Genomic DNA, 20,418 nt, shown 5'->3' with positions numbered 1-20,418 from the left:
GGCCATCAGTTTCAAATGCATTGATGATCCTTTTAGGTTTACCTTATTCCCAGCAGACGAAACTACGAAGTCACGAGATCCATGGACCAAAAGAGAGGTCAATGATTGATTTTTCCTGGCAGCTTCGTCCTGGTCTTTCAATTCTTTGATGCGTTCAGGAGTGAAAGGGTAACCTTCCACTCCATACTCACGGACGATCTTGTCACCTTCATCTGTTAAGACTGTACCGTTGCCATCGAGAATGACAAGGTGGGGTATTCCCCTCACCTTAAACAATTCATCCAAGCCATTGCGCTTGTCCGAGTCAGAAAATGGGATTGCAAGCCACGGCATCTTGGAAAAGTATCCACTGAAGGACCCTTCATCCTTATCTGCAGAGATAAAAATGATCTCCAGATCACCTTTTGGGGAAAGTTCAGTGTACACCTCCGCCAGAATCAGGGTGAACCGGTGGCACGGACCACACCAGGACGCGGAGAAGTACAAGCCAATCTTCTTGCCCTTCAAGCTATCGACTTTAACCTGATTTAGACCAAGAGTTACTAATTTGAGTTCTTTCATACAGTAATCAGCAAGCAAGGCAGGCCAAATAAAATTGACCCCCACGCAAAATCCTAAGAATTCTCAAGGTACACCCCACTGACAACCGGAGAAGCACCTCATTAATTTTCTCACGAATCAGCAGTCTCATCAACCAAAACAAGTAAACAACATTAAGGTGTGAGCATTTAAACTAAAGGGCGTTGCAGTATAACAGGGTCGTATCCTTACACAGTGTCCGCATGACTCTTAAGTATATTTGTTTCTTTGAGTAGTAGTAACACATCATTTACCAATCATCCAGTTTATGAATGAAACAAATGGACGATACTCAAAGATGATAATCAAAGATCAGAACAAATTAGCTTATCGAGAACTAAATTCGCCAGCTTAGCCATCACAAACCGATGGCTTCGTGATCACAAACTCCCAGCAAAGAACAACCGAAGGAACATCGGAATTTAAAACACAAAAGGAGCAAGAACCACATCTTCCAATCCAACAAGAGGACCACCAACGAAGAATCAGATCAATATTATTTTCAGCCATCCCCATAATTTGAAATTTAAGAACCGATTATCAGAACAAGAATCGTCTGCGCGAACTGTGTAGTTAGTCAAACAACTCACGCGAAGACCACAAGAACTTCAACCCACAATCTTTTTTCCTTACAAAAAGCTAAAGTAGAGAGAGTCGAGTTTACCTGATCGCCGTTGTTCCGGATGAGGAAGTCCCTGTCCGGAGAAGACAAGAGGGACTGAACATCGTGAGAAGAAGCCCCGCCCTCGACAACATCCGCCATATTCGTCGCTTCACTCGTGTTTTGGTGGAGAGTGCTTGCTGGTTCCAAGAATTACCCCATCTATACCAGACTGCATTTTAAGAATTTCGAACGGGGAAGACCACGAAGAGAGTCTAAGTCAACTCTTCGCGTATTAATCAATGCCGACGGTTCCGACCTCGTGCGGTTCGTCCAATGAACATTCGCTCTCACACGGACGTTTCGAGGAAAAATGGACATGATCATGATCATCGTTCGTTTCTTGCATTGTGGGGGTCCACCCAATGCTACCGGTTTCTATTTTCTGTTTTTTCGTAAAATTTATTTTGGATTTGCTTTAAAACATACATCGTAAAGTGGGCAGCGAGATAAGGAGTTTCAGGGCCTTACTTTGGCCCACTGCAGCAGAGAAGCTAACAGCAAAAGCCCGCCGTTTTAATTATCTTCCCTCTAATTGGTTTTCTAATCCCCGACTGCTCTATTTGACTTATTATGCACCGATGCTTTTAATGTATTTCCTCTAAACTTGGCTAAGTAAATTAATAGCAATGGCATTTTCGTTCAAAAAATAAAAAAAAGTGGGCAGCGAGATTACCAACCAAAAAAATTTCCGCCCCTTGCATGACTAAACGTGCCCCATTTTCAATAAAAAGACAAAGTTTCCCTTAATTATTCAATTACAATTTAAAGTAATAACCCCCAATTTATGTACTTTCCTTCTTTTGTTAGTTTTCCATTTATATGTAACATCTAGTTAACATAATTAAGAATATCATGTGTTTCGTTCTTGCTTATTATGAGTATCCCATATATATTAAATGCATTATGTTTTCTCTTTATTTTAAGATTTTACTTTCATTCAAATATAGTTTTGTCGAAAAGAGAAATTTCAAAGAAACTTAGTTATTTTCTACATTATCAAGCAAATTTATTTATTAATTGTCCCGTAAAACCTAGAAAAGATTTAACATAGATTACTTTTCAACACAGTGTTTATAAAATTTTACTATTTTGTTGGGCATATCACCACCAAATCTTTTTTATCGGTTGTCTTTTTATATACATATATATTTTATGGGATGATTGGATGAGACACACACACACACAAAAAACTCTTTAAAGCTTTTTCCTAAATAAATCATAATTACTGTGTGTATATATATAACAAAATATGTGAAAGTAGGTCGATATGGTAATGATTGGGTCAGTCTACTTTTAAATTTCATTAGGGTATCTAGTGATGAGGTCCATTTTGAAGGATGGATTATCTGGCATATGGTGGCTGTTGAATATGTAATAATTTTTGGGTTGTGTGTATCTGGAAAATGTTTGAATTTCATGGATCCTGTTTCAATCAAAATTTGTTCATAATAAGTAATGTGTTTGTGCTTATCATGAGGTGTGAAATATCAATTTTCATAATAAGCAATGGTGCAATTCCAGCTCCAAGAGCCCATCGTGCACAAAAAAGGTGCAATTCCATTGTAACAAACACCGTCGGCAGATGTCTCTTGAGCTGTCGTTAAAGACCTCTTGGGCTTACGCCAACAAAACTTTGACTTACACTAACACGAAGGTGAGACGTGTGGAAAGGCTTCGTCATCAATTCGAGATGATAAGGATGCGTGCCTACAAGAGGAAGTGCACATCTTCGTCTACTGGATGCCTTTACATAATACGAAAGGATCATTTACTTTTGGTTATGTTCAAACTACAGTCTACTTTCTATAAGTCCTTATTTAAATGAACCTAGCTTACTCATCAATTTGAGATGACAGGGACGCGTGCTTACCCGTGAAGTGCACATCTACATCCACTGGATGCATACAAAAGGATCATTTACTTTTGGTTATGTTCAAACTACAATCTACTTTTTCTTTTTCTTGGTCAAACTACAGTCTCCTTAATTCAGACATTTCTTACTTAATAATTCATTGACGAGCAGCCGAGGTGGACATGCTTATGGAAGCTGTGGATCTTTAACGCATAAGAGAATCTTATGGTGTATTTGTTTCACGGAAAATAAATAATTTGAAAAATATTTTCCTAAAAACGGTTATTTGTATCATTCACAAAAATAAATGAACGAGTGCATAAATTATTGTCGATAATAAAAACATTTGTCATTAACTAATTATTTCATGAAACAAACGGAGCTTCAAGGCTATACCTGCTAAGGAAGAAAGAGCTCCAAGAAATTTCAATTTAAAACACGAGGAATGAGAACAACTAAAAAATTGAAGTAAATGATAAAGCGATCTTCTGGTAAACTCAAATGTGAAATATCTTCAGGGATAACATAATACTTATTTTTGTGGTTGTTGAAATATCCCATGTTCCCGCATATATGTCTTACATGCATTGGTATGTTGATGGTGAGAGGCTTAGTTTGAACTAGACATGAGCGGTTTCAAGTTCTATATAAGTTCCACCGAGAATATAAAACCTACCAATTAGAATAGGTTCCTCATTTTTTGAAATCCGGAACCTAACCTGCATACCTTAGAACCTAGAGTCTATCCTATCGCAAGTTCCAAGGTCGATTATAGGGTCTATCCAGGTTCTACCTATATCATTATTTGAATGATTACAATTCACTAATCATAACTTATATTTAGACACACGAAAAATATGAATATTAATAAAGTAAAAATCTTAATCATAAAATGAAAACTCAGACTAGTGCTTCCAGATTATACACTCATCATCATCGAATGATATGGAATATCAGAGAATTGCATAGAGACATGGGCTAAGAAAAACATTAAAACTTGTTCCAAATTCCAAGTTCCTTCAACTAAAAATTGGAAATCTATCCATTAAAACAGGTTTCTTAATTTTTGGAACTTGAAACCTAGAACCTACTTTAGATAACTTAGAACCTAGAACATACAAGTTCCCACCGAACGGGTTCCAAGGTCTACTTTCAAACAATTCTCACCCCGATAGTTATGTTCCCATCAATGAAACTTCAAAAGATGGAATCTAAATATACTAGAGCTTTGTGTAAAATAAGATTTTTTTGCAAAACACCATGGAAATTTCATTGTTTTTTATTGATAAAAATGAATATCATTCACGGAGCATTTACAAACAATATCAAAATGCATCATTGTGCATAACTATATCATGTTAATGTTTTTAGTGTTGTTTTAAACACTCCTATAATGTCTTACATGTTTCGTGTCAAAGCATCTCATCAATAGTAATTAAGAAATAAATAAATAAATAAGAAAAATCTTTGATATAGTAAATATAAAGACTTGATGTATATTTTAGACTAACGAAATTAAAAAATAAAAAAGTCACCAAGAAAGTAAGCTTTGAGAGATGAGTTTTTTATAAGAGCAGTGATGTAGAAGAGACTACTTTTATTTTCTAAATATCTATAAGTTCAAGTTTGACGAAAAACCATAAACAAAAACAAGCATGTGACATTCTTAATTATGACTATTAGATCTTACACATAATAATACAAACTAAAAAAAGGAAGGAAAGTAAATAAATTTGGAGCTATCACTTTAGATTGCAAATGAAATTGAGGATGATATTGTCTTTTTAGTGAAAATAGGGGTGGGTTTAGTTATACAATGAGTAAAAATAGCGCCGCCCTTTAATATTATGATATCTTGTTACTCGTATTGAAAAAACAAGGGCCTTTTTTTGGATCCTTGGTGTTCGGTTAAGACAACCTCACCAAAGGAAGGGAGCTTTTGCTTCTACAATGGCCTCCACAGCCTATCTATTTGATATATGGGACGACAGGCTCTACGGATGTGGTCTTTATTTTTAACGTGTCAATGTCCATACATCTTATGCCCCTAATTCCCCTTGGATCATTTTCTTCTCTACCAAGAAGGAACACCTTCTAGTTGCTTTATATTCAAGTGATCTTGAAATCTAGATGAAAACCAAGAGGAAGCTTTTTAAGAATTTGCTTAGGTCTGGACTTTTTAATATTGCTATTTCTTGTTACCTATATTTTGCAGTTCTTTTCATTTGGATTTTTTTTTTTTGAGAGAGTTTTCTGTTTTTTTTTTGTCGAAATATTTGGAGAGAGTTCAAAAGGTGCTTTTTGTTTGACTTTTTCCCCCCTAAAACGAACCTTCCATTCCATCAAAGCAGTCCCAATATTACGAGGAATTAGAACCATTAAGATAATAAAATAAAGAAAACTTCACTAATACTATATTTTTAAGTATAGAGGGGAGATCATTTAAAAAGAAGAAAGAAAAAAAGAAGAATATGAGAGTTCAAGACAAAAGGATGAATACACTAAGGGCAAAGCTCTTTTGTTAAATAACATCAATTAATACTTTGCAATTACTTTTGAAAACGCTTTATGGATGTCGAGGAACTAAGGGCGCGTTTGGCAACGATTCTATTCTCGGGAACTGATTCTGACAAGAAATGATTATTTTTTATTCTGTTCCCGAAAACTGATTATGAGTAAAAGAACGTGTTTTGTAACTGTCTAAAATTTCTGATTCTAGAATAGAATTGCGTTTGATAACGTGTTCATTGATTATGTTCCAAATTATTTTTTTTATTTTTAAATAATTTTTGTACTTTTGTACTTTTTTTTCTTCTTTTTTTTTTTTATACCTTTTTCCTTTTCTTTTTCTTTTTTCTTTTCTTTTTTCCTTTTTCTCCTATTTTTCTTCTTCTTCTTGTGGCCGGTCGCCGGACCGACGACCGACCGTACGAGGGCCGGCGACCTCACCCAGTGTTGCCGACCCTCGACGAAGCCGGCCCGCGTCGGCCGAGCCTCGCCGACAGTGGGCGAGGCTCGCCCAACCCCGCCGAGCGTCGCCGGTGGACGGGCGGGCCTCGCCGGGCCGGGCTAGGCGAGGCTTGCCCAGCCATCCCGGTCGGGCTAGGTGAGCCCAGCCGGTGGACAGGCGGGCCTCACCGGGGTTGGGCGAGGCCCGCCTGGCCACCGATTAGGCTAGGCGAGCCCGGCCGGTGGCTAGGCGGGCCTCACCTCGCCGGTGGACAGGCGAGCCTCGCCCCGCCCCGGCGAGGCTCGCCAGTGGCTGGGCGAGCTCGCTAGACCGGCGGCCGGTGACCGACGGCGGGTTGTGGTGGGCGGCGGCGGACGGCGGCGGGCGGGCGGCGGGCGGCGGCGGTAGGCGACGCCGTCGCGGGATGGCGGAAGGAAAGAAGAAGAGTTTTATTGTTTGATTCTTTTTTTTATTCTCAGACGCAGAATCAACTTTTTTTTTATTCTCAAATCTACTCCCAAACTGATTCTAGGAACAAAAATTTTACCAAACGCGATTCTCGTCCCAAACTGATTCTAGGAACAAAAAATCAGAATCAGTCACTGTTTGGCATGTTGCCAAACAGGGCCTAAGTAGCTTTCCGTGCAAGAAGAGGAGATGCAGCTTCCACTTTCATTGGCCAGTTCCATCTTCCTCGTCTTGTTCATGCTTCAACGACTGAACCTCATCTAATCATGTAATTATACCTATGGCCCCTTTTTTATCCTTCCATGCGCCATCTATACTAAACTTCAAACCTTAGTTTGGAAAGGAATACAAGAGTTTGTCCTTACTCCAATAAAATCTGATTCTTGATTTAATTCATATCTAATCTCCTTCCTAAACATATTCAAATATTTCATGAAATCTTATATTGGGAATGAACTAGAATAATATGATCATATAACTTTGCATTCTAATAATGCCATGTTCTAGTGCAAAGAATTGTAAAGGGTGAAGAGCTTGCACTCCAATCTCATTCTCTATGATGTTTTTCCTAGATCAAGAAAGCGTCTCATTGTCTCTTCTTGAGACCTAAAGTTCCAAGCAAATGAGATAATACCCAATGGGCTCTATCTCTACAAAATTTGGGCAAAAGGACATGTTAACAAATGTAGCAAATTTTCCTCCAAGGCTTCACGCAACAAGAAAGAAGGGTCTAAGATATGGAGCAATTGAAACAAGTTAACTTAAGAAGGTAAGACATTAGCTGTTATCCTGTACTACAACACTTTTTGCTGCTCATAAACTCTACCTTTCCATACCATTCTAGAATGTCAGAACCTGGCTATGATTCTGAATTAATATTGTCTAGCTGCTGGACAAGAGATTAATTTAAACAAATCAGGCATATTTTTCAGCAAGGGCTGCCCTCAAACATTGAAAAATAATATGGCAAGGGAATTGAGAGTTCCTATTATTTTTAAACTAGCAAATATCTAGGTATTCCCTCGGATTGGGGAGAGTCGAAAAAACAAATATTTGCATGGGTCCTTAGGAGAATCAGTTCAAAATTAGAAAGCTGGAAGGAGAAGCTGCTCTCTAAAGCTGGAAAAGAAGTCTTGTTGAAAACAATGATTCAAGCACTACCTCAATATGCTATGTCTGTATTTAAAATCCCAGTATCTATTTGCAAGGCCATTGAACAGAAAATTGCTTCATTTTGGTGGAAGACTAATGAAAAAAAAGAAGGCATTCATTGGAAGAGATTAGGGGTGAGCATGGTTCCCGGGTAGAACCGAGAACCGGGGAACCGAACCAGAGGGTTAGGTTCGGTTCCCGGTTCCTAAGACACCGGTTCCGGTTCCCGGTTCCCTTTTTCTGGGGAACCGGCGTTCCCGGTTCCGGTTCCCATAAGAATCGGAACCGGAACCGGTCACAATTCTAAAAAAAAAAAACCATAGCTTCCCCCGCATGATTTCCCCCTCTGCGATTCTTCCCCCTTCCTCTTTCTTTCTCTCTCTCTCTTTCTTTTCTCCACTTTTCACTCCTCGAGTCCTCACGTCACTTCCCGCCCCCAACTTTTTCTTTTCTTCTCTCTCTCCTCTTTCCCCCCTCTCGGCCGAGACCCCACCTCTTCTTCTTCTTCTTCTTCTTCTTCTTCTTCCTCCTCCTCTTCTTGCTGGTCGCTTCACCCACCACCACACCGCCGCCCCACTCCCTACTCACCACCATCTCTTGGCCACCGAACCACCACCACCCACCATTTGTCCGATGAGCCGTCTCGCCGTTGAGGCCGACGAGCTGTCGCGCCGTCTGCGTTACCCCTCGCCGCCGTGAGCCGCCGCCGCCGTCTCCAAGCCACCATCACCACCTCTTGCCACCGCTCGCTCGGCTGTCCAGGCCGTTGTTGCTTCGAACCGCCATCGCCTCCGCCAGAACCGAGCTCTTCCCCCCTTGGCCGTGGGTTGAGCCGCGACCGCCGCCGTCTTCGCCGCGCCGTCCGTGCCGCCGTTGGTGCCGTGAGACTCGTGTGTTCGTCGCCGTCGCCGTCACCGCGTGCTCACCGTGGCCGGACCTCCCTCGAAGATCGATCTGGCCACGAACGATTCGATGGGGAACTGCCGGTGGCCGGGCTTTGCGAACCTCGCTTGCGGCTCGATGAATCGGATGGCCTCATCGAGGTTCCAGTTCGCCGCCTCCATCTTGTGAGCCATGGCTTTCGCAAAGTGCCTCACGGATCGTAAGGTGTAGTGGAGGACTTGGGCGAAGTGGGTCGGGCTCAACGACGTGAGCTTGAAGCCGTCGAACAGGGGCGAGACGCCGCTCGCGTTGAGCTTCTTCTCCGACGACCAGTTCTCGGAGACGAGCTCGTCGAGCTTCCTTCTCAGCGCGGAGATCTCCGACTCCTTGCGCTCCGCCTCGGCCTCCATCTTCTTCATCGTGATCTCGTACGTCCTCATGAGGCTCTGCTGCTCCTAAATCTCTGCCAACATCAGCGTCACCTGTGGGGAGAGGTCAAGCTCCTTCCTGAGGAACTTGATTACGTTAATTCCAGACAGTGGAAGAGATGAATTTAACATCATGCGTAAGGCTATTTCTCCAAAAGAATTTAATATCATGCATAAGGCTAACGTAGATACCCCTAACAATAATGAAAGGGGAAGAAAATGGGGAGAAATATCTGCTTCTCTCTTTTATATCAGTTCATTCTTTCATTAATTTTTCAAAAATTTTAGATATGGCTATTGGTAAATGCTGTGTCCTAACTCGCATGCCGACTTAAATTGACCTAACTCCATATTCTCTGTTATTTCATTTCTTTCTTTCTTTTTCACTTTTGTTCAGCTATTGTTTTCGATGCTCCAACAACCGTCAACACCTTTAAAGTTTCGCGACGTTGAATTACCAAATTATATATTAGAGAATGAAGAACTATAAATTTAGTTGTCTATTCAAATGTAAAAGATTCACATTGCTATGTATTGGCAGGTACCGAAAATGGAGGGCCAACTATTGAATTATTTCGGCTTTCGGATATTCACGCTCACTACGAAAATGAAAAAAAAAAAGAAAAAAAAAAAAGAACCCGTTGGAACTGGAACCGACCCCGGAACTGTGACGGGGTAGGTTCCGAGGTTCTCGGTTTTGAACGGGTAGGTTCCGGTTCCAAAATTGAGGAACCTATACCCAGGGTAGGTTCCGGTTCCGGACGGAACCGAACCGGAACCGGGAACCGCTCACCCCTAGAAGAGATGGGATTTATTGAAAATCAAAAAAGATAGAGGTGGTATGGGTTTTAGAAATTTTCTCTCTTTTAATAGAGCAATGTTAGGGAAGCAAGTATGGCGACTGGTACAACAACCATCTTCTCTTTGGGGCAGATTATTCAAGGGGTTATACTATCCATACATGGATTTTTGGCATGCAATAAATGACATTCGACCTTCATGGGGATGGAGAAGCCTGGTCCTATGGAGGGATTCTATAGTACCCAAAATCATGTGGAAAGTAGGAGATGGATCTAAGATTAAAATCAGGGATGATAAATGTCTGCACAGAGGTACTATTGAGGGTCCAATGCATGTCAATGAACCTTCTTTAGTCTCAGAAATTATAGACAAAGAGCAAGGGAGATGGGATGAAATTAAAATAGCAGCACACTTTGATGAACAGTTAGCTAAAGAAATTATGACTATCCCTATTAAGCTCCAAACAGAAACGGATCAACTTGTATGGACTAGCACGCAGGCAAGCAAATATACAGTGAAAAGTGCGTATAACTACATCAAGGAGGACAAAGCACAAGCTCAGGAAAATCAGGCTACAACTTCTTTTCAACCTCCCCCCTCACTCTAGAAAGACATTTGGAATTTGCACACCCCACCCAAGATAAAAAAAAAAAATTATGTGGAATTTATGCAACATGCTCTCCCAACAAAAGATAACCTGTTTGGAAGGAAAATATTACCTGACCCCATGTGCCCATTATGCAATTTTGACAGGGAAACGGTTGAACATCTATTCTTCTTTGTGTCCATGGACAAGACAAATTTGGGACACTGAGCTGAACATTAAAATTTCACGTCAGGCTTGACAAGGATAGAAGAATGGTTTTGTCAACTCAAAAAGAAGACAACGAACCCTCCAAACCTACACATGGTGGCTGTAATGTTGTGGAATATGTGGAAGGCCCGAAATCAGGCAGTCTTTCGGGGTAGAAAACTAGAGGCGTCGGCTATCATCGATTCAGCACAAGCGGTCCTCAAAAGCTATCACAAGTGGAATCCAAGGAAGGGTGGATCCAAAGATAATGGAGAAGCCGAACCTGAAAATAGAGAAATCAGCACGGAAATTAACGAGACTAATGCAGAGTTGAGACAGGGAAACAGAGAATCGGGTGAGGAGCAACAACCTATGACTCGTATGCAAGAACACAGAGCAGATGATGGTTTGCGAAACAGGGTAGATGAGTGGAGAGGAAACATGAGATCAAGGTTGTGTGGTGAGCTGAGCCTAGGTAGTAGAGTGGCGTCGGAACAGGAGTGGAAGGCAGTAGAGCACGACGGCGAGACGAGCACTCTTGGCCTAGCACCTCTAACCCTCAACTTACTGGTGAAGTCAGGTACAAAGCAAGGGAATCAAGGACCAGGAGGCAGAACGGTGAGTTGCGAACCTGAACCCGACAGGAGGAAGCCAAAGAGAACAAGCGATCCCTTCACAAATCTGAAACCCAAGAAGCTGCATGTTGGAGGACCCACGAAGTTGGCGGATCTGAATCTTGAGAAATCGACCCCTCTCAACTCAGCAATGATAACCATCAAATTATTGGTGAAGCCGAGAGCGAAGTAGACGGATCAATGACCAGTGGGCCGAACGGCGACCAGCGAACACGAACCTGACCAGAGGAAGTCGAAAAGGACGGTCGATTCGAAAGGAAAGCAAGTGAGAAGAATGGAGAGCGGCGCCCTAGATTGAGAGATGAGCCGAGACAGAGCCATAGAGTGCCGAAAATGGAAGGATGTGCTGGTGCAGAGGGCAAAGTAAGAAGATCTGAAACCTCAGAAGCTACTCATAGGAAATCCCTCGAAGTCGACAGATCTGCAACTTGAGCAACAAAACCCTCTCAAACATGGATTCCACCGCTAGGAGGAGCCTTGAAGATAAACATAGATGGAACATTCTTACCTGGTTCGTTGGAGAATTCTATTGCCTGCATATGCCATGATTCGGAGGGGAGGATGGTGGGGGAAGAGGCTAAAGCAATCAAAGCCTCCTCCCCCTTGATGGCCGAAACCCTAGCACTTTGGGAAGCCCTCAACTTTTTTTACCCTAAAAGACACGAAGTACTTCTCTTTGAGTTAGACAGTTCGCAACTTATTAAAGTAATGACCAGTTCACAGCAGTTAAGTTGGGAAGTTCAACCTATTTCTGCAAATGCAAGGAAAAAATGCAGGCCTTTTCACATGTTCAGATATCCCATTGCTCTAGAGAGGTCAATCGTTCTGCAGATTGGGTAGCTAAAGCCCATAAGAACAACTACTTATTTCTGAATTGAGTTTTATCACCTCCACAAATTTTATGGGACCTTTTGTGTAATGATGCCCCTTTATCGGGCCTCTCATCTTTGATTACTTAATGAAATGCTTTAGCTTCTGACCCAAAAAAAAAAAAAAAAAACTCTAGCTTTCCAAATTTTGCTCGAAATCTTAGAGTTGTTGCCATTTTCAATTCACAACTTGATGAGTTTGTATTTAACAAAATATATTCCATCGCAATTGATTTGCCCACCCATATGGAATTCGGCCCATGGATCTAAAGAATGGCTTGGATAACTTTGTTTTCCCTTCGAATCTAGTACAAGTAATTTGGTCATAGACAAAAGAAATTATTAAAGCTTCATTTATGATAACTTGACATTAAGTGAATCATGCATGTCTCCAATTTTAGTTAGATGGAATCCTCCACCTACCCTGTAGATTGAACCATATACTTATGAGGCCTTTAAAGGCAATCTAGGACTTGATGGTGCAAAGGGTTTATTTAGAAACAAAGGGGCACCGAATTAGTGGTTTTTTGCATTTGTATAAATATGTTCATCAACACGAGCAGAACTTTGGGCTTTGTAATTGAGAATCAACTTCACAAAACAACTTGGATTTTATAAGATTATAATTGAGATCGACTCTGAAAGCCATTGCTAATCTTCTTAATTCGGAGTTGATGATTGATAATGCCAATCCTATTTTGCTTAAAGATATCAAAAGGCTATAGGGCCCTTTCACTTTGAGTTTAAAGTGCAACATAACTCTCGAGAAGAAAATCCATAAGCGCTTAGTTACTAGCTTCTTTTCATTACCTCCTATATAAAGTTACTTCATGTTTTATCAGCAGATAAAATAGGGATAACTAGAGCTGCGACGTTAAATTTTTGTATTAGGCTTCTGCCCTTTTTCGTACCAAAAAAAAATTTAAAAAAAAAAATTCCAAATATTTTGTCATCCAAAAGTCACCCAATTCCAAACCATTGGTCCAGACTCCAGAAGGCATCTCCCCGAGAGGAGAAAAGACCTATAAAATCGACCAGAAACCAGATCGAGAATCTTCATCCCGAACCTCCTCCTTCGATCTCTCAGCAATCTCTCTCTCTCTCTTTCTCTCTCTCGAGCGGTCTCTCTCCTTCCTCCTTCAAGCCTCAAGGTAATCCGCCGATCCTCCTTCGCTGTGTCGACTACAATCTCCGTCTGCCTTCTGGGTACACAGGATTTCTTTGCGACTCTCGGATTGGTCGAGGTTTCGTCTGTTTTCGCCTCGATTTTGCGAATCGTAGCGTGCGTTTTGCCTCCGATAGATGTCCGCCGGATCGTGAGATGATCCGCGTGCGGATCGTCTGATTTCTCGCGCCGGGGGCTTAGGTCGTCGGTTTCCCTCGCGATCGGTTTTCGCTTGTGCTGGTTGTTTGCTAATTTCTGTCTTTTGATAGCTTCAGTTGATTGTGTGCGTTGTCGGATCTTATCTGTGAGTTGTGCAGACGTTTGTTTGTTTGGAGTGATGAGGATGGAAGATAATTTTTTTTTTTTTTTTTTTTTTTTTGGGTCATTCCTGTGGATTGATTCCCCATTTTTCAGAGCTCTTGGCTGTCTAGTTTCTATACGATTTATAATGTCCATGATTTGTTTAATCCCAATGCTTGACCACTACTCCTGTGATTGCTAACGGTACCTGAAGTTTTGTTGTGCGAAGGGTATTCTGTGTTTTTGATTAATTGATTTGGTGCCTAAAATTTAATTTAGAGTTTCCGCAGCCTTGGTTGGTGCCCGCAAACATGTGTTGATTGTTGTGTCGTTTCTCGATTTGGGTTACAGAAGAATCTAGTGAAACGTTCTTGTTGTCTCTCTCCCTCTTTCTTAAGTATGCAAATCAAGAATTGAATTGCAATGACTGACATAAGCCACGAAGACGTCAAAGAGTGTGGAGCGGAATCTAATCTGGCTGGTTTACTCGATATTTCTTGCATTTGAGGAGTTGCAATTTTGCAAATATGGTTTGTTTTTGCTATGTATACTTGTTCTAGTTTCATGTCACCTAATTTCTTCCCTTTTTTTTCTGTTTGAATCTCTTAGATGCAAATTTTCGTGAAAACCCTTACTGGCAAGACCATCACCCTCGAGGTCGAAAGCTCAGACACAATCGACAATGTGAAAGCCAAGATCCAAGACAAGGAGGGAATCCCCCCTGACCAGCAGAGGCTTATCTTTGCTGGGAAGCAGCTTGAGGATGGACGCACTTTGGCTGATTATAACATTCAGAAGGAATCCACCCTTCACTTGGTTCTCCGTCTCAGGGGTGGCATGCAGATATTTGTGAAGACCCTCACTGGCAAGACGATTACCCTAGAGGTTGAAAGTTCGGACACCATCGATAATGTAAAGGCGAAAATCCAGGACAAGGAAGGAATTCCCCCAGATCAGCAGAGGTTGATTTTCGCGGGCAAGCAACTTGAGGATGGCCGAACTCTGGCGGACTACAACATCCAGAAGGAATCAACACTCCACTTGGTGCTTCGTCTCAGAGGTGGCATGCAAATCTTTGTGAAGACCCTCACTGGCAAGACCATAACCCTTGAGGTTGAAAGTTCGGACACTATCGATAACGTGAAGGCGAAAATCCAGGACAAGGAGGGAATCCCCCCAGACCAGCAGAGGTTGATTTTCGCTGGCAAGCAACTTGAGGATGGCAGGACGCTTGCAGACTACAACATTCAAAAGGAATCCACCCTTCACTTGGTGCTCCGTCTGAGGGGAGGAATGCAAATCTTTGTCAAGACCCTAACTGGGAAGACGATCACTTTGGAAGTTGAGAGCTCCGACACCATTGACAATGTCAAAGCCAAAATTCAGGACAAGGAAGGCATTCCCCCAGATCAGCAAAGGCTTATCTTTGCTGGGAAACAACTTGAGGATGGTAGGACTTTGGCGGATTACAACATCCAGAAGGAGTCCACTCTTCACTTGGTGCTGCGACTGAGGGGAGGCATGCAGATTTTTGTCAAGACCCTTACTGGGAAGACCATAACTTTGGAAGTTGAGAGCTCGGATACCATTGATAATGTCAAAGCTAAGATACAGGACAAAGAAGGCATTCCCCCAGATCAGCAGAGGTTGATTTTCGCCGGGAAGCAACTTGAGGATGGCCGGACACTGGCGGATTACAACATTCAGAAGGAGTCAACTCTACATCTTGTGCTTCGCCTCCGCGGTGGAATGCAGATTTTTGTCAAGACTCTGACCGGTAAGACCATCACTCTTGAGGTGGAAAGTTCAGACACCATCGACAATGTGAAGGCGAAGATCCAGGATAAGGAGGGCATCCCTCCGGACCAGCAGAGGCTGATTTTTGCCGGGAAGCAACTGGAAGATGGGAGGACACTGGCCGATTATAACATTCAGAAAGAGTCGACTCTGCACTTAGTCCTTCGTCTGCGCGGCGGCTTTTAAGTCTCTTGCGAAAGTTTTCATCGAGTCAAGCTCTGTGTTTATCTAAGTTTGGTCGGTTCTAATGTTTGGCTTTATGTTTGGGTAATAATGTCTGCTGATGGATGGAATTGGTATGGATAATATGTCAACTTCTTTGGTTTGGTCATCAGTTTGATGGACATGAATTGATCTAGTATTCTCTTATTTGAGGGTTGTGGCTTTTGAGCGTTGTTTCACTAGTTGAACTCGTATATTCCAGTTGTTAGTTTCTCTGTTGCTTACATATGTATGAATATGGCGAACCAATCGCTTGCATATGGCGAAGCTATGCTTCGAAAACCCTGCTGAGCGACTTTTAGTTGCTTTTGGGAAGGAAAAGCAATATAAATCAGGCTGCATTATCTCTCTAAGACGAAAGATGAAATATATTGGCATAATACAGGAAGTAAACATGTGATTCATGTCTTAAATTAGCAGGTTTACCGTAGGATGCCTTACTTTTTTCTCTAATCGCAGTTTAACTTATGTTGCAGCTTCTGGTTTTGCTTTTTCGATCAATCGTCAGAAAACCTAGCATCGAGCCAGACTTGGGAGACTTCATCCATTATCACTAATTAAATCAATTTTGATCTGGATCTAGAGTCACCATCCACTGATATAACATGTTCTATAACGTGCAAATCTCAAAGCTGCATCTTCTGAAGGAGAGCCGGAGCTGCTTGGTACAATCAATGCCAATCACAGATTATTGTAGCCTACTGCTCTGCTTGGCACAGGGCTCGTATAAGATAAAGATTTTATTACGACTGCGAATTGTCAAAGTCACATAATAACACACCCAAAGTATGAATAATGTACATCCCTTATGCGAACCCTCCGCATATGAAGCTCGAAACACGTCCACTCACATAAAAAAAAAGAAAACTGCTTCAAACGAGTAACAGAAGACAGAACAACTAAGAAGTAACTTTTAGGCTTTGTAGCAGACTTCACCATCACAGACCCATCCTTCACCGGCTTCTCCTCCTTCCTTTGCCTCCTCCCCAGCTGCTTTATCGTCTTCTTCGTCTTCTTCTTCATCCAGCTCGATCTTAGTCGACTTCTCCAACTTCTTCAGATGTTCGGTGGTAAAAGGATAAGCATCGGCCCCATGCTCCGATATAAGATTTCTTGCTTCTTTAGTCAGTGTCCGGCCCGTCGGCCAATGGCTATGAGCGTGGGGATCCCGTCAACCTTGAATTTGCGATTCAGGGATTTCTTCCTCTCGTCGCCAAAGGGAAGCGCCAGCCACGGCATCTGAGCATAGTAATTGTCGAAGGCAGCTTGGTCCTTATCGCTGGAGATGAAGATCAGCTCAAAGGCATTGTTTTTGGCCTTGATCTTTTCATATGCCTCCGTGAGCACTGGCAGGAAATCACGGCAAGGAGGGCACCAGTGTGCCGAGAAGTAAAGGAGGACAGTCTTCCCTACCAAGTCCAATACTGGAATCTGCAATCCAAGTCAAGAAACGACCTTGAGTCGATTAGAAAAGGCACGTGAAAATGCATACACGGACATGATTTTCCAGTTACAAACCGGGTTTCACCTTGTATCACCTCGAGTAACACGAGGGATGACGAAATTAAGGACTATAAAAATTTCCAAGTCACTAGCTTCTTGGAGGATAAACAAATTTACCTTGGTTCCTTCCTTTCCAATGACGAAATCTCGATCCCCTGAAACCAAGATTGACTCCAAGGTCTGAGATTCTTCCTTTTTCCTCTGTATCTCTGCAAGCTCTGCAAACTTTTCTGGAGTGAAAGGGTAAGCTTCAACCCCATGCTCTTCGACAGTTTCAGCAACATTGGAATGGAGAGTCTTCCCATCAGGACCGATTATGACAAGAGTGGGTAGGGTAGAAAGCTCAAAGTACCTAACCAATTTCTCACATTTTTTGTCTTTCAATGGTAATGAAAGCCACGGCATGCTTCAAAGGCTTGGTTGAATGATTCTTCATCATCATCTAGAGGTATCTGAACGATCTCAAATCTCTCTCCTTTGGCCTTCAGCTTCTCATGAACATCCAGTAAAATTGGCGTGAAATCAATGCATGATTTGTAAATGGACAATGAAAAATATAGACCCACGGTTTTCCCTTCAAGCTCAGCAACAGGAACCTAGTTTGACCACATGACTAGATTAGTAAAAGAGGATGGAAAACCGAATCATGAGCAAACGCGACCATCAGTTTCAACTGCATCAAAGATCTTTTTAGCTTACCTTCTTCCCATCAGATGAAACTACGAAGTCACGAGACCCATCGACCAAAATAGAGGTCACTGATTGGTTTCTCTTAGCAGCTTCTTCCTGGTCTTTCAATTCTTTGATGCGTTCTGCAGTGAAAGGGTGACCTTCCACTCCATACTCGCGAACAATCTCCACCCCACTATCCGTCAAGACTGTACCAGTGCCATCCAGAAACACAAGGTGGGGTATTCCCCTCACCTCAAACAATTCATCCAAGCTATCACGCTTCTCCGAGTCGGAGAACGGAATTGCAAGCCACGGCATCTTGGAAAAGTATCCACTGAAGGACTCTTCATCCTCATCTGCAGAGATGAAAATGATCTCCAGATCACCTTTTGGGGAAAGTTCATTGTACACCTCCGCCAGAGTCGGGGTGAACCGCTGGCACGGACCACACCACGACGCGGAGAAGTATAAGCCGATCTTCTTCCCCTTCAAGCTATCAACTTTAACCTGATACAGGACAAAAAGATTCCTAATTTGAGTTCTTTCATAACGGTAATCAGCAAGCAAGGCACACTAATGTTAATTGGCCACCTCACAAAATCCTTAAATGGCTCATGATACACCCAAATAACCAGAGAAGCACTTCAGTTAAGCGCTCCTCATTAATTCAATCGCAATTTCGTAGTCTCGTCGACCAAAATAACTAAACCACACTGAAGACGCAAGCATTCATACTAAATCGAATCCATATATACTGCGTCCACGTGACTCTATGTATAAATCTTTCTTCAAAAAATCATAAATCAATTACCAATGATCCAGTTTCTGAAGAAAACAAATGGATAGAAGTAATCTTGAACTAAACTCGCTTATCTTGAACCAAACTCGCCAGCTTGGCCATCCCAAACCAACGGCTTCGGAATCCCGAACTCCCGGCAAAGAACAACCAGAAAGAACTTCGGAATTCGAAGTCCATAGGCGCAAGAACCCGCATCTTCCCAATCCGACAAGAAGATAACCGCCCAAAAAGAATCAGATCAACAATTTCTCAACCTCCAGCTAACTTCGTCTCTTCAAACAAACCCATCACCACCAGAACAAGAACCTCTCGCGCGAAAATGGGCACCTCGCAAAACGACCCCCGCGCCCCAAAGAACACGACCAGCTTCAACAAGGACGCCGACCCACGATTCTTTTTTCCCTCCTTTTTCCCCCGAAAGAGCAGAAGCAAGCAAAAAGGAAAAGAACCGAGCCTCACCCGATCGCCGTTGTTCCGGACGAGGAAGTCCCTGTCCGGAGAAGACAGCAGGGACTGCACATCGTGCGAAGCCACCGCGCCGCCTTCGACAACATCCGCCATCCTCGTCGCTCGAGCTCCTCTGCGTTCCGGGCGTCTGCTTGCTGAACTTTGTTCTCCTGAGAATCCCCTCCAATGGCGGGCGCCTGCTCCTCAGTATTTATACGCGACATGAAGAAGCTTCTCCGGCACGCAGATAATTTTCTTGATTTTTTTCTTTTTATTATTAATGACCATTGACTCCTTAGTGTTTTTTTTTTTCAACCTTTTTTTATTTAGATTTTTCTTTTTCGGATGCTTCCTGGGACTTTCCGAACCGCAAGCAAGGCATCTCGGGAAGTGGGGTCCATACGTGGGAATGTCGCGGGGATGGATGCCTTCGCCACGTCAGCAGATCGATGCCTTCGTTTTTTCTTATTTTTGATTTTTTTCTTTCGCCATTCCTTACTTCCTTTCTAAGAGTCCACGTGTCCAGCATCCAAGGTCGAAGTTTCCCCAGAATTTTTCTTCTCGCCCGGTCGATTCCATAATAATGGCATAAGTATATAGAAAGTCATAAAATTTATCATGTGAATATAATCTAGTCTTGAAATTTTCGAAAAGTACAATTAAGCTTTCGTCGGAAAGTGTATTTGAATTATAAAATTTTCAAAAAGCACAATCAGATTGGTCCAATCAAATCTTTCCGACAATTGTATTTTTTAAAAAGTTTTATGACTAAATTAAACTTTCGTGATAAATTTTAAGATTTGATAACACTTTGTGGAAGTTTTATTACTTGATTGTACTCTCGTAATGAATTTTAGGATTTCATTACACTTTTTAAAAAATTTAGAATTTAATTATATTTTCCTAACAAATTTTAGAATTTCCAATATTTTTATCCCTATAATAAAAGTTGAAACTTTAAGTAATTTGAAATGTTTTGTTTTATTTCACAAATTTGCGTTTTGCCTTTTCCGTTAGCACGTGGCCGTCAATTGAAAAACGAAAGCGTGCAATTGCTCAACTCAGTAGATAAGCCTGAGAGTGTCAATTCGCTTTTGCCTTGCTTAGAGAACATTAAAAAAATTTGGTGAAAAGTCGTCAAAAGATAATGTTATTTATTTATTTTCACTAATTTTTTTTTTTTTCTGGGCGATATTGAAAAGTATTATGCAAAAACTGGCCAAGAATGTGGTCGGAAAGTCAAAATGGGACAAATAAGAAAAGCACAAAAAGAAAGGTTGGAGAACGTCGGTTGTCTAGGCGAGGACGAAACGGATGACGTCGTCAAAGGTCGGATGGTGACGTGTGACGCGATTGCTCCTCGTTGAGACGCGGCACGTACAAAAGGTATGGAGAATATTCCATAGTTGATGCTTCTTTTTTCTTGGGGTGTGAGTAAAA

The 20,418-nt window shown here is 42.0% G+C and overlaps 3 protein-coding genes across 4 annotated transcripts in view; 1 reads left to right on the top strand and 2 right to left on the bottom strand.

Moving 5' to 3' along the window:
- The window catches only part of LOC108953836 (probable nucleoredoxin 1), a 29,881-nt gene that overhangs the window by 1,423 nt on the left and 8,040 nt on the right, over positions 1–20,418 (bottom strand). Inside the window, exons 1-2 of one of the 2 annotated variants that reach the window (XM_010025252.3) lie at positions 1,244–1,515; positions 43–522 (exon numbers count right to left, since the gene is read on the bottom strand). In XM_010025252.3, coding sequence (XP_010023554.2) covers positions 43–522; positions 1,244–1,342 — 579 coding nt within the window. In that variant the 5' untranslated portion in view covers positions 1,343–1,515. Of the gene's footprint in view, positions 1–42; positions 523–1,243; positions 1,516–20,418 lie in introns of those variants that run through there. The other variant, XM_039304790.1, reaches the window with a different exon arrangement.
- On the top strand, positions 13,061–15,769 carry LOC104414208 (polyubiquitin). Its single transcript, XM_010025253.3, has 2 exons — positions 13,061–13,224; positions 14,148–15,769. Exon 2 carries the CDS (start codon positions 14,148–14,150, stop codon positions 15,519–15,521), a length of 1,374 nt encoding a protein of 457 aa, XP_010023555.1. The 5' UTR covers positions 13,061–13,224; the 3' UTR covers positions 15,522–15,769.
- On the bottom strand, positions 16,280–19,211 carry LOC104414207 (probable nucleoredoxin 1). Its single transcript, XM_010025247.3, is given in 6 exon segments — positions 16,280–16,703; positions 16,706–16,988; positions 17,178–17,464; positions 17,467–17,656; positions 17,760–18,239; positions 18,991–19,211. Coding segments are annotated over 6 exon segments (1,575 nt in total). The 5' UTR covers positions 19,093–19,211; the 3' UTR covers positions 16,280–16,470.

Source organism: Eucalyptus grandis, chromosome 11 (assembly GCF_016545825.1).
Source record: "Eucalyptus grandis isolate ANBG69807.140 chromosome 11, ASM1654582v1, whole genome shotgun sequence".
In the NCBI taxonomy this organism is placed as follows: Eukaryota; Viridiplantae; Streptophyta; class Magnoliopsida; order Myrtales; family Myrtaceae; genus Eucalyptus; species Eucalyptus grandis.
Note: the sequence above shows the minus strand (reverse complement) of the source record. Positions and strands in the feature narration are given on the sequence as shown.